Source organism: Egretta garzetta, unplaced genomic scaffold (genome assembly GCF_000687185.1).
Source record: "Egretta garzetta isolate BGI_Z169 unplaced genomic scaffold, ASM68718v1 scaffold256, whole genome shotgun sequence".
Lineage (NCBI taxonomy): Eukaryota > Metazoa > Chordata > Aves > Pelecaniformes > Ardeidae > Egretta > Egretta garzetta.
The window spans coordinates 2,443,596-2,457,589 of record NW_009260073.1 but is presented as its reverse complement, the minus strand read 5'-3'; the positions used below and the strand labels follow the sequence as shown (position 1 = coordinate 2,457,589).

The following is a 13,994-nucleotide window of genomic DNA, read 5'->3' as shown; positions in this document are numbered from 1 at the left end:
ACTGATTTAGGTGTGTAAGCTCGTAGGTTTGGATTTTTTTTTTTTTTTAAATTTATTTTAATTTGAAAGCACAAGACTGTTAGGGAAGTGAGCTCTAGGCTAATACATATACTGGAATAAAGTCAGGCTTTGAGTAGATCTAACATCTTCAGTGTGTATACAGTAGATTAGGAGTTTGTAGCCTCTTTGAACAGAAGTGCAGTTTTTAGCGTCGGTAGGGCATTGCAAATTAGTGCTGTATCTGTAAGTAACATATTCTGATTTTGATGTACCAGGTTTTCTTTGCCTAATTCCCCACACGATGGAACAAATCTTTTCTTGACCAGCATGGATATATAAACCTTTTCAAGATGGTTAAGAACTGTGGTGAAGACCCAAGTGGAATGACAAGTGAGGAAACTTACTTTTATTCCAAACTAATTCTGCTGTGATTATGTATTGCCTTGCCTGATGTAAGTCAGCTTTTTTAGATGAGAAATCAATAGCTGAAATCAAGTAGGTATTCTTAGCCTTAGGAAGACTTGCATTTGAGCTCAGCTTGGCATGTTGGGTGCTCTGTCAGTGAAATGTTAGCTGTGCTTAATCTACTAAAACCAATTGTGTGTATTAGTGTTAAAACTTTGCTTAAAGTTGTACGGTCTGTGAGCAAAATACAAACTTTAATTTGTGTTCTGATCATTCCTTTGTCAGGAGGGAGCATCCACTTCTGCTGACGTCTAATTTGTACGTTTGAAAGCATGGTTTCCTGACAGAAGAGTGCATTATATATTTTAACAGCATATCTTTATTAAATGGGCCATCAGTGGTGATTTTGGAAAGATGAGAAGGGACCTACTGCAGGGCAACTCAGTGAAGCTGAAAATGTAAGTTGTATGCTATTACTATTTTATTTGAATTACAAATATAGATTTGTTTTTTTTCTAGTCTCCATCATGTCAGTATATAGGTGTATATTTTTTTTAAAAGCCAGAAGATTCAAATGAACATTACATGATAAATATTTTTTGTAGTTTCAAATTTAAAAAGTATTTAAAACTCCCCAAAACCAAACCAAAACAAAAAATCAATGCCCCAAACCAACCTCTTTTATATATATGGAGTTAACTTCCTTAAATTGATCTAAGAACTTTAAAAATGTATACAAATTGGGCAGCTTTGGTCATATTGGTTGAATGTTGCATTGTGTCAAGGCTGGAGGCTTCCTTTGTCCTTAAAAAAGGAAGAGAAGTAATATTGATCATTTATTTGTCATTTGATCTTGATCATAGTTTAACCAAAAATGTCCCAAGATGCTGAATGCTTTTAGTAAACCTTGAGTAGTGGTTAGAATATTTTTCTGGTCTGTTTGCTTAAAAAACAAGTTCTCATAATGACTTAGAAAAATTGTATTTACTACTGATTGTTTCCCAATGCAGTATCTCTTATTTAAAGAGCTTTGTGAATACTTTGGTATCAACTAACTCACTTAAAAAATAGTTTAGTGTATTTCTTCCTTTATTATGTGTGTTCTGTCTCTTCTTGAATACTACCTGTTCCCCTCTCTTCCTGTACTTGAGAAGATATGTGTATTAGAACTTGCAGTCAGTCTATTCTACTCGAGAATTTTGACACATCTTGAAAATGCAAGCTACCGTGTGTGGTTCCTAAAAAGACATCCCAGTGTAAAAGACATACGAGGTGTGTCAGGCCGTAATCAGATCTTTATTCAGCAACTGCATATACATTTTCATATTACACTGAAAATTAAACAATAATGCACGTCTCAAGCCTGAGACTTATATTGCTTTTCCAGAAGTTTTGGAACAGTCAGATGTGCCTAATACTGTTTTATAGTAGTTTTTATGTGATTTTGTAAAAATACAGTTCTTCAGCAATGTATAGCAGTTCTTAGAAAGCAGGGGGGGATTTCTAGATTTTGCTGTAGAAAACAGAAGGTGTTTAGCTGGACAAATTTAGTGTCGCCTCAGTGTAAACCTGACTCGTGCCTTTTAATTTTAGCAAATGCATTTGTAGCCTTTTTTTTTTTAAAAAATTTCTTCAGAGTTCTGGGAGAATTCTTCACAGCAGGTTTGCTGATACAGCAGTACTGGCTAGCAATGTGATGGCTTGTGTATGTTAGCAATTATTTCCTAACATAAATGAGATCTTCTATCTTTTAAAAATAACATTTGGTTTTGGAGGGTCTTGGGGGGTGTTTTGTTTTCTTGTTCAGTTTGGGTTTTTTTTCCCTTATATTGTTTTCTGGGTGGTTTAAATGTTTTGAATTCTTTACATTATGTGTCATAAGAAAGAGTACACTTTGAATTTTTCTAAGGACAACTTACAATTAAGTTAAAGTTGCAGTTTACTTATATTGGAGCCTGGAGATTTTTGTTGGGTTTTTTTAACATGTTTTTCCCCTTAATGTGAGGAGTCTGACCAGGATGACTATAATACTCCAGCTATTTTGGATTAATTTCTTTTATGGACAATTGTATTAATGAAAATAAAATGGAACCTTTTGAAACATGTTTGCAAGGGAATTCCTTGATTTAAATTCACTCCATGCTTTATGGAAGAATTTTCTTGTATATTTTCCTAAGATTGTAATGATTCATCAGTTAGTTTATCAATTAAGTTACGAAAGTGCAAAAGATAGAGGGGGCTGAGGAAAAACTTGCATATTTTTTCTCTTCTATGTAACTGACAGATATTTTGTGTTTATTGGAAACATTGGTCAACTTTCTGTCCCCTAGGGAATTAAAAACACCTTCTTAGAACGAGTTTATTAAACAATTGGTTTTCCTTTCACTGGAAAGGAAAGTTGAATGTTGTTAGTAAGATGCTGGGATTGAGACTTGAGATCTTGGCCCATCCTCTTGCTGTGCTAGGTCAGCCACTTCTCTACATTTCATTGTTCTGTCAAACAGAAAAGAAAAACGTGTTGTGTTAGGTTGATTACATCGGTGCCTGCCTGCTTCTGTAGCGACTGGCTTTCCTATAATGGATGCTGATCTCTGGCTGCGCATCCCTGTGCCTACAAAATGTGATGCATCCATCTAGCTCCTTAGGGGTAGCAGTACCGGAACAGGCAACACCTGAGGCTCATAATCTACCATCAGAAATAAACTCTGGCCAGCTTGAAAGATGGTGACATTCAAGTGCCCTGACTGGCAAGTCTACTTTTTCTCTTCTAGGTTGGTAGGGTTTGAAAATGACCTTATTTTGTAGAGAATGCTGGCACCTTAATATCTCTTTTATTTGTAAGATTGCTTAATTCGGAAGGTAATTTTCATACAGGCAGATTTTTGTACATATGCTTGTTCGTGGTAGTTGAATTACATTGGGATAAGATCCCTAATGTCAGGAAATGTGTATTTCTGAAGAGCTATGAGTGAAGAGGTGCTTGTGGATTTTGTTTTGCTTTGTTTTTAAAGATGAAGTTGAGGCTGCCACAGGAGTACTGTTTTTCATCAGTGCTGAAATGAAACAGCTGTTTGCTCTAATTGGATGTGTGTCAAACAGCGGTACCCAGAACTGACTAGCGAACGTCCGAGTATATTGCAGCCTCTGGCTAATTGTCTCAAATTCCCTTTCAGTGTGTTCAGCACAGCCCTGCACTTCTAATCATTATGTTATTACAACTCCATTTTCATCTTGGAGGGGAAAAAAACCCCCTCATCCACAGCAAACTACAGATTGATTCGTGCTGTGTTATCCAGAACCAATGAATGTAGCTAACCTGCAAGTCTGGCTATTGGGTTATTCAAAATTATTTCCTCTTTCATAGTAAACTAATTTTCAAGAAGAGAAACATGAATATCTGAAAAGGCAAGTCCCTAGATAAAATCCTCTGTAAAGTTCAGGACATGCTCTTAAAAGTGAGTGAAAATTAATTCCTTCAGTTGAGCATGTTAGTGTTATCTCTTATGTTATACAGTACAGGGTAATATCAACAGAAGATACTACCCAGGAATCTGTCCAGGAATTTTATTGAAAATATTGTGGTAAACAAAGGAGATTCTGTCAAAATATCTGTCTGTGATATTTGCCATAGTGAATACCTTATTTAAATGAAATCCTGGGCAACAGTAATTTAGCTTTTGATAGGTTTAACAATTTCTACAATTTTACTAAGGCTTTAGGTGGAGACATGGGACGAAATGTGGATCTGTGCCTTGCCTTAGCATACATGAATGTAGTGGGCGTCACCAAGGTTTTCACCTGTGTGTAAGGTCTGAGGTGACTGATGTCTTTTTCCCTTATGACGTCTTTTCCCTTTTGTGATTAATTGTGATAAACAGTTAAGGCCTCAATAATCCTGAAGCAATGCAGTGTAAATTTGCTGATTGAGATTCATGTAGACAGAAGTGTGTGGATTCGTTAGGTCATTAGAGTAAGGTATCCTAATATATAGTGGGATACACAGCCTAATGCAGGAAATACATTGAGAAGGGAATATCCTATAGTGAAGTAAGGCAATCGATTGTTAAAAGTCCTAGCTACAGAGCATGTTCTTCAGCAGCAGGTCCTTACAGGATCGATCATTGTAAGGGAGTCGGATTAAAACATTGACAACACTTGGAGCATTCTGCTTAAAGTCTCTTGGTGCTCAGTAATGTCAAGTTGCATGAATACCTTTCTCCCTTGCAGGATATTTTCTTTGTCACTGAACCTCTTTTAGTGAGGAGCAATCACATTTTTTAGCACTGACACACTGTGTGTGAAGTTAGGTCTCAATCTGTTTTACTGTCTGGAGGATGAATCAATTAGAAATACGAATTTGAAAAGCATGACTTGCTATACCTTTTCTTTTTTAAATGGTTTTGCTTGAATACTTTTTTGTGACAGTAAAGAATGGTGTAAGGATGGCTAATCAGAGAGGTGAACCAAAAAAAGTGTAATGAAAAAAACAGCTGCAATTGTCCCAGCTTGGTCTGGCTAACTAGCATCTTCCACTGTCATTTCTCTTTGTTTTTGGAAGTCCACCTCTTCCTTTTCCTGTGTATTGTTTTCCTTGTGCATTTCGGACTTCCTCGACCTCGTAATTGTTTGACACCTGTCTCATTTGTCTGTCTAAGGTCCATATACATATGGTAGAAACTCCTGGGATCCTGGAGTTGTCTGTTTTTCTTATATAAATTTCTATGACTTGGGAACAGTCCAGGCTCTGCTAAATGATAGTTCTCTTGGTTGCCAGAAGAGATTGCTAGAGAATAATGGAGAAGTGCGCTCCAGATCTGGCACTGATCTGGCATTGTCATTTGTGTGCCAATGATCCAGGGAAGGAAGGACAAAGTGAACTTGGAAGTGCTGCCATTGATTTATCTGTACATATTGAATTGGTCATCACTGGTGAAATAATCTTATAGGGAAATAGGTATTTTATAGCCTACTCAGTAACTGTTATCATTAAATAGTGACTCTTTGCTGTAATTAACTTTAGATTCTCAGCCTTACCAAAGTTTGTTACTCTTCTGAATAATTATTTGTAAAAATTATAGTTTATTATGAACATCGCTAGAACACAGCAGAGCTTTGATGTTATTTCATATAAAGAAAAAAGTGAGATCATGCCATATGCTGTGCTTGTATTTCAATTAATAATCACTTTCCTTTTCTATACAAGATTAATACAGTAATTGCAGTTATTATAGATGCCACAATGTTTTAACTAGATGTATTCAAAGGCTTTATGGCAGAAGTGTGTGTGTGTGTGTGTGTGGGGGGGATGTTGGACAGAAGCCTCTTCTTGCTTTATGGCTTATAAAGCTATAAAATGTTTTTAACTATTAAAAAAAAACCCACACAGGCTGAGATTGGAAGGCACTTTGCATGTCATCTGGTTCAACCCACGTGTTCATGCAGGGTCACCTGAACCAGGTTGCTCAGGGCCATGTTTGCTCAGGTTTTGAGAATCTGCATGGTTGGAGATTCCACAACCTCTCTGGGTAGCCTGTGCCAGTTTTGGACCATTGAAGAACCCCAACTGCTTAGTCTTAAAAAATCGTGGAGGTGGGGGGAAGTAATGAAGGTCTTCTGGAAAATTTGGAGATGTCTGTTACGTTTTCCAGTACTTTCTGTTAACAGAGTATAAGTGTTCCATAATATTAACTGGTCATCAGTAGGTGTTAGCAGAGGAATATTTATGAACTGGCTCCCTGCATTGCTTCCTTTACGTCTCTGGATTTTTCTTTTAAACTCCATTTTATTTGTTCTCTCTTCCAGATGCAGATTCAGTATCTAGTTAGTTAGAAAATAAGGCTGCTATTTAGCTGTCAGCCATTTGAAAAGAAGAAAGGCAGCCTTCTAGAAAATGCTTTCCTGGATGCTTAGGTTTTTGTTTTTTTTTTTTTTTGCTCTTTTAGCTATCTAAATAGGAGATATGGAAATGTGACTGTGTATTTTCTTAAAATTTCTCTGTTCTCTTTTTTTTTTCTCCAGGTCTGCTATTTCTGTTATGCGTATCCCAGTTATGAGAGGGCTTTTGTGTGATTTCTGAGCTTGGTGCTGTCAGCCTCATGTGAACAAACTAAAACAAAAAGCAAGCTGATTTTTTTGAAAACAAAATGCCACGGAGAAGGAAAACTGGTGGGAGTCCTTCTCGGAAGAATGGCAATTCTGACAGACCTGCTGTTGCTGTATCCCAAGGGGACCCAAGCTGCTCAGTATCACCAGCGGTGCATAGTGTCAATAAGGAAGAGCTCTTCAACAGCATGTCAGAAATGTTTTCTGACCTAGATCCTAGTGTGGTTTATATGGTTCTGTCTGAATGTGATTTTAAAGGTAAATAATGTACAGTTGGCATTACAGTTTTGTTCCATATGCAGACAGCTCTTAACTAGGGTGACTCCAGAAAAGTTGATGTGGGTGTTGCAAACGTGTTTGTGAGTTTAACTTTAATGAGTAGGTGAGTCATAATATTTTGAAATTTTATAGCTCTTTCCATGCAAGATTCTCCAAGTTTGACAGCGTTTCTGTGAGGCTGGTAATCTGCAGTAGCAGTGTGCTCCATAAATGGAGCTATAGTTTAAGTGGCTTGTTCTATGACACAGACCAGGCGGTGGTAGAGTTGTGAGGAGAACCTGTTTTTCCCAAGTAGTTTCTGTGCTGTATCTGCTAGATGCATAAACTGTTTCTGCAGGAGGAGTATTTTATGTTCTGGATCACAATTTTTCAAGACAATGGTACACCGTATGTGGTCCTGGCAGCGTTTGCTTCTCTCTGAATACTTGAATTGAGCTTTTGTTTTACTTTGTTTTGCACTGTCATCTTGTCAGCTCCACTGAGGGTTAGTTTTTGCAGGATAAATTCTGTTTGTCATGTTGAATTCTCCGCTGCCTCGCCTGGAGTGTGTTTCTCCCCCTGTATTCTGCCAAGCTACATACCCACCTCTCCTGACAGACTATTTTCATGTCCGTGCCCAGTCCTTCCCATGCTTTTCTGGTTTTGAAATTCTTCTATATACAAGTTCATTCACTTACAATAAAAGTACTGGATAAGATGCTGGATAGCAATAGCTGAAATGTTATTTAGTAGGGGAATAAACCATGTATGGAGCATTTTAATCAATCTGTAGTTGTATGATCAGATGTGATTAACTGAGATTTTTCTAAGACAATCTGCAGAGAAGGCAGAGTTTGGCATTTTTTTTTATATGTATGAAAGCTAGGTAGCCATTAGAAGGACTGCTTTTATTGCCTTTTTTACCTTACCTAAATTGTACAGAGTTTATAACTTAATAGCGCTTTCACATTTGTTGCTATGATTGCTATTCCTTTTAAAATTGAAGTTGATGGAATTACTGATTCATGCTTTGAACTCTTTATAAGATTTACCTTTATCAAAATAACAGATTTATCTAGAAGCTTATTAGAGAATTCAGTAAACACGCAGAGTTCATTATTGTGTTATACTATTAACAGTAGTTTAAAAATTGAAAGATTAGCATCTTTTCATATGAGTAATACTAAGTCGCTCTCATATAGTAGAGAAGATGGAAGGACAAGGAATATTTTATTTAATGTGTGCAGAAACAGTTGCGCTTCAATGGACTTAGACCTTTTACTACACTGTCTTTCAGGAAAACATCTTAGCCTTAGAGCTTGGATGATACTTGTGCCGGGTTTTCATTTTGATCATGTCGATCACAGGCAACCTATACTCCATTTAGTGGCTTTACAAAGATACTGGATTTTTCAGGCTATATTAGGTATGACATTTTTCCATTGGGCCTAGCCATAATGAACATATTTTGCATAGTTTTATAGTGTTTTTCAGTTTACTTTACACTATTTTGCCTATATGAGATAGGTTAGAAATAAGAGGCCATTTAAACACCCAGTTCTGATTTTTTTCCATTAAACTTAATTTTTAGACACTATTTCCCTTTTTATGCTTATTAGGTTATTATTTTGCAGTATGTCTGTATTGAGTTCTGCCTCTACCTCTAATGAGAAACAGATCAAGGGAGTTGAAGAAGGTGTGTTAAAAGATGAAGACAAGCTCTTTTGTGTTTGTCTCTTTAGTTGTGACAAATACTTCTTCAAGTAAAAAAATTGCATTCTCATCAGCTTGTGTTTGTTCACTTGACCATGCTTTATTCTCTTTACTTTATTCAACAGTAGAAAATGCTATGGATTATCTGCTGGAGCTGTCCACCCATGCCAAAGGAGTAGCATCTTCAAAATCCTTGGCTTTTGGTTCAGTAGCATCATCACTAGCTCTTGTTAATCAGCAAAGATCTGTTGCAAATGAAAGAATGGAGGGAAGTATTGCAGAACAAAGTAATTCTGAAGAAGAAAAAAAAAAGGTCCTATCACCTGATGCACAGCTGACTGAAGAACTGGATTCTTTAATAGAAAATGCCTTTCAGAGATACAGCTTGAGTGATGAATTTCCTAATTCTGCAATTGACCAAATAGTACATAAGCACTCTGTGGAACATGATGGCTTTAGTGAATTTCCTGAGTGGGAAAAATCTGATTCAGGTTGCGATGTCCTACTTTTTCCACAGCAAACAGGGACAAATAATGAGGTTTGTAAAAACTTTGTCGGTTCTCAGCCACCAGTGGGTCAGCTGAGCGTCCAGACAAGCTCACCAGCTGTGTCAGACCCCTTAGCACAGATACTGGAATATTCTGATTTGTCAGAAACAGATGTTCAACGTGATGTAGTCAATAAACAATCGAATGGAGAAATATCATGTGGAAATTCTGAACAGACACAAGATACTGTTTTGGGTCAAAAAAGTGTGACTGCTGCTTCTGGTGAGTCATCCCAAAGACCTCTGGAACTTGGAGTAGCTGCCACCGGAAATCCTGATTCAGGGTGCCTGGAACAGCGTGAAGAGGTAGTGACTGCCTTTATCAGCCACCAGAGCGCTTCTCTTCCAGAGGCCTATGTCTCTCTTGAAACATCCAGTTTCAAAACACCCAAACCTGCAGATTTTCAGCAAACTCAGCAGGGTTACAACTTAAATTTTTCTACACCATCATGTCAACCTCAACAACACTGGAATCTCATGGCTCCCATGTTTTATCCATCCAGTGGAAGTCACAGCTTTGTAACTCCTGTGGCTGTCTGTCCAGGGCAGTGGAGACCTGTTTCAGACTATAGGACTTTGGAACAGGGACTTTTTTTTTCCTCTCCAGTGGTTTCAAATGCCTGGGACAGCAACCCGTCTCTGAAGGTATGGGGAAATCAAGATAGAAACACAAAATTGAACCTCTCGCAAGCACAGCAGCCACCTGTTTGTCACATGATGAGAAAAAAGATGCACCTTATAGGTCAAGTACTTGTTCTTCTCAGAGGTGTTCCAGGATCAGGAAAATCATATTTGGCAAGGTAGAACATCTATATTGTGAGCTTCTAAAAGAAATTGCTTAATTGTGTACAGGATTTAGTGCAGGCAGAGACAATTTTCTGACATTTGTAAATAGTTATGCATATACCCTAATTGCTAGCTACATGGCAGTGTAGCATGATGAGTGGTAATAATTGCTGAGAGCTGAGTTGCTTGCAGCTCCTTGACCTCTAGTGGAAATTGAAATAGGAGGGGTTAATTTTAACTTCTGTCACTGGCTGAAGGAGTTTATGCAGTAGTATTAGGTCTGCTGTGTTCTTTCAGTCCGTGTTCATTTCGTGTGTTTCCTTCCGATAACACGGATGGAAATATGCCAGCTCTTTATCGTCAGAAATTCCCCTTCCACTGTTGGAATTCTTTTGTGAAAGTAGTATGTGTGGAGCTTCTTGGGTTGAATTCTTGATTTCCTTCTAGATCGAGTTTAGACTCTTTTGGCTGGCACCTGAAATATTTGGTGCAATTAAGACTGTATGTGTATTTGTCAGTGTGAAAGTATGTCACTAGATGTAGATGCAAAAATACCTCCCTTGTTTTGAAATGAGACTTGTGGGGAACCTCTGTCAGCTCTTTCCCCTAGATATCCTCAGCCTTTTGAAATGGCAGAAAATTATTATAGAACCATCTTTGCCTGGAGGGTGATTTTTTTTTTTTTTTCCCTTACCTAAATTTGCTACTTCCATTTAAAATAATCTTGGTTTTGTGCAAGAGACTAAATGCATATATGTATGATAGCAGGTATCAGGGCTGGGGAGGAAAAGGGGGAAAAGCTATTTACTTGTTGATCTTTCACAGGACTTTGCTTGAGGATAACCCGGGTGGAATAATTCTTAGTACTGATGATTACTTTTATAAACATGGACAATACCATTATGATCCCGATTGCTTAGGGGAAGCACATGACTGGAACAGGAAGCGAGGTGAGAAATAAATACGGGATTAGCTTGCTTGTTTACAGTTCAATGCTTGTGTGCTGTTTAAAAAGCTGCCTGTCTTGTAATGCTTGTGTCACAGGACAAGCATTTATCCCATCATAGAAGTATTTCTTAATATGTGTGTGGAAAAAGAATATGAGCACAAACTCAGAAGTCATCTGTTCATTGTATGTTTTGCAATTAAAAATGCCAATGTCTTTGTCAGAAGATTGTTTTGTCCTCAGATTTCGTCATGGTATGTATTTTGAGTTGTGTTCCATTTGTGGAGTGGCAATCTGTACCATCTCCCAGAAATATTTCTTCTGAGATGAGCCATTATATATGCATATGCAATAAGTAATGAGGATGTTGATACAAATAACACATATTTTCCTGCTCTTGATTATTTTTTCTCTTGAGCACTAAGTTGTTGGCAAATTTAAAACAAAATTATATGAGCAAGAAAGAATAAATTATTCCCCCCCCCCATAATCGGCGTATTTTTTGACAGTGGCTCATGCTACACTCACCATAGAACAACTCTTTTTAAGCTTTTATTTGCTCAGTTTGAACCATGATCACTTTTCTACTGTCAGATTTCTAACCAGTGGAGAAATAGGTTAATAAGAAATGTGTGATTCAGCGATAACTTTGATTGTTCAGATGCATTGTAACATGGCTACAAAAACACGATGCTGTATCTCAAAGCTAGAGTTTCTAAACATTTCGTTACTGTATATTTAAATTACAATAATTCTTTTGATTTTTCATATTTTATACAGTTTACAGAGTGGACTAATCTTAAGACTGTTAGAAAGCCAAGAATTTTGTATGCAACAGAGAAGTCCACTTTAAGGTGATCATGTAGTTTTTTTGGTTTAATTTACTGATTGATTGGTCATCTTTGTGCATTTTACATCTGCATTTTCATTCCTTTATTACCATACAGACGTTAATTCAAAAGAATAATGCCATATCTCAGTAGTTTTACATGTGAGGGGGGGATTTCTAAAATAAGAGGGCCTTGAAACAGATCAAGCTGTGGCAAGAGTTCTTTACACAGTGGTTAATCATTATGGATTATCTACTTTAAAAAATACTACAGATTTAGAGAATTACTATAAATGTTATGTGTCTACACTATTATAACAGAATTAACTATATCGCATTCTCTTGTACGCGTGTGTCTTTCAGCCAAAGAAGCATTTGAAATGAGAATCTCTCCTATAATAATAGACAACACAAACATACAAGCTTGGGAGATGAAGCCTTATGTTACTTTGGTTAGTATTACAATTTGATCGATGTGAAAAGGGATTATTGACTAGCATGACAACAACATGTGTTTTAAAATGAGATTGTCTTTCTCAGTCTAGCTGTTACTCCACAAAGAAGTCTGGAGGAAAAAAAAAAAAGAAGTGTTACGTGGAATCATATTACCCAGTGTCATATTCTGTATGCATCTGAGTATTGACCTGGCCTAGTTTCTAAGTGACAAAGCCAAGTGCTTTGCACTCGGGAGCAAAAATAAATATTATTGAGGAAACTGAATTATGTTCCTCTTTTATATGATCAGTAAAATTATAAGATACTTCTAAAATATAATCAGCACTAATTAATAAGAGTCATGTTTGATGCTCCATGAAACTTGAAAACTCAGTTTCATCCTAAATATGATATAGAGGCAGGTATCAGCTGACCAGTCAGAGGGCTAGAGTTATCAAATGTTGCTAGCTTGCTTGAAGTTACGCAGATTTACTTAATAGTTTTTATTGAAGTGATGTAATCAAAATAATGCACCTGCACCATTTTGTGATAGTAGTGTAGTGCCTTTATTTAGTGACTAAAAGTATCAGCTTTTATTTAGTACTAAGTAAATGCAATCTACGTTTAACTTCCAAAGATATGTTTAATGATTTAAATAACCTGGTGAAGTCTGTTATAGGTTTCTCATACTCCATTTTTCTGGAGCTTCTCAGCTTTTTGCTTCATTGTTACTAAATGGGTATCAGCACTTTTAGACTCCAGCTCTTATTTTGCTGTTGATCATTCATCATTTTGGTTGGTAGTTTTAATAATTTTTTTATGCTTGAAGAACTGCATTGTTTTATAAAATTGGTTCTGACTAACAAATAATATGTTGGAAGAAATATTATAAAATAGATCTGGGATTTCTCCTACCGTGGTGTAGAATCACATCAGAGAGTGTAGTATGTAGAACTGACAGCTTTTGAGCAGATACTCTACGTATGCTGCATGTGGTAATGGATTAGTGAACAGTGAGACTTAACACGGATAATTTTTATTAATAAAAATTTTATTATCCTTGCATTTAGTAACAAGTGTCAGATTAACAGTTCTTTTGAGAATTAATTCCTTGGTTTTGCTGTATACTGAAATAAAGATACAACAAAAGTTCTTCCAGGAAGTGCAGGGTTTGTAAGGTGGTAAGATTTTTTTCTGAAAACGGGAATGGGCAGAAATGGCACAGTACTCAGTGTTTCTTCTGATTAGACTTTAGGCTCCTTTTCTGTCATGATAAGACTGGATCATATAAGGACCATTTACTTGCAGCCTGCTCAAGTTTCCCATGTGGCAGGAAGGCTGTCTGCAGTAGTTATGTTAATGTAACAGAATTGCTTGGTTTGGGACTGGCTCACATCTGGTCAGCTCTGAATGTAAGCAGTGAGCTTTTCTCTGTCTTGGAGGGGCTGCGTAGACATGTGCATACTATGACTGGAAAGAGGAGGTGTTCTGCAGTCTTGACGTAGAGGAGGTAATAATTAAAGGGATGATACAAAATAGTGATTTCCCCCCCCCCCCGTGATCATGTCACATTTTTAATTTTATGATGAGATGCATATACATGTTTTTAAAAATCTCAGTTTATATAATCATAAGTGAAACACTGAACAAGTAGTATGTTATCCCAAATGTTTAATTGGTTTTGAAAAATACAAAAAACATCTTTAAAGAAACAGGCTATACATGTTTTGTGCTTTTTCATACAAATAAGAAATGGGTCATGTGGCTTGTTCTGTTTTATATCTGTTTTATTCAGGCTCAGCAGTTCAAATACGAAGTCATGTTCCGAGAACCAGACACTTGGTGGAAGTTTAAACCAAAAGAACTTGAAAGGTGAGAATATAGAGAAAAAATTCATATTAGATTGTATATCTTTCACAGTCTATGAACTACGATTTTTAAAAAGCTATCACTTAGTACAGTAGCTGGTGAAG

General features: G+C 36.7%; 1 protein-coding gene across 5 annotated transcripts in view; it reads left to right on the top strand.

Moving 5' to 3' along the window:
• The first annotated feature begins 279 nt into the window (after nucleotides 1-279).
• N4BP2 (NEDD4 binding protein 2) overlaps nucleotides 280-13,994 on the top strand; it is a 36,235-nt gene continuing 22,520 nt past the window's right edge. For 4 of the 5 annotated variants that reach the window (XM_009641261.2, XM_035896728.1, XM_035896727.1 and 1 more), the window contains exons 1-7: nucleotides 280-390; nucleotides 691-863; nucleotides 6,424-6,765; nucleotides 8,604-9,825; nucleotides 10,637-10,761; nucleotides 11,950-12,038; nucleotides 13,817-13,893. In XM_009641261.2, the coding sequence (XP_009639556.1) occupies nucleotides 6,549-6,765; nucleotides 8,604-9,825; nucleotides 10,637-10,761; nucleotides 11,950-12,038; nucleotides 13,817-13,893 (1,730 nt within the window). In that variant the 5' untranslated portion in view covers nucleotides 280-390; nucleotides 691-863; nucleotides 6,424-6,548. The remainder of the gene's footprint in view (nucleotides 391-690; nucleotides 864-6,423; nucleotides 6,766-8,603; nucleotides 9,826-10,636; nucleotides 10,762-11,949; nucleotides 12,039-13,816; nucleotides 13,894-13,994) is intronic. The other variant, XM_035896726.1, reaches the window with a different exon arrangement.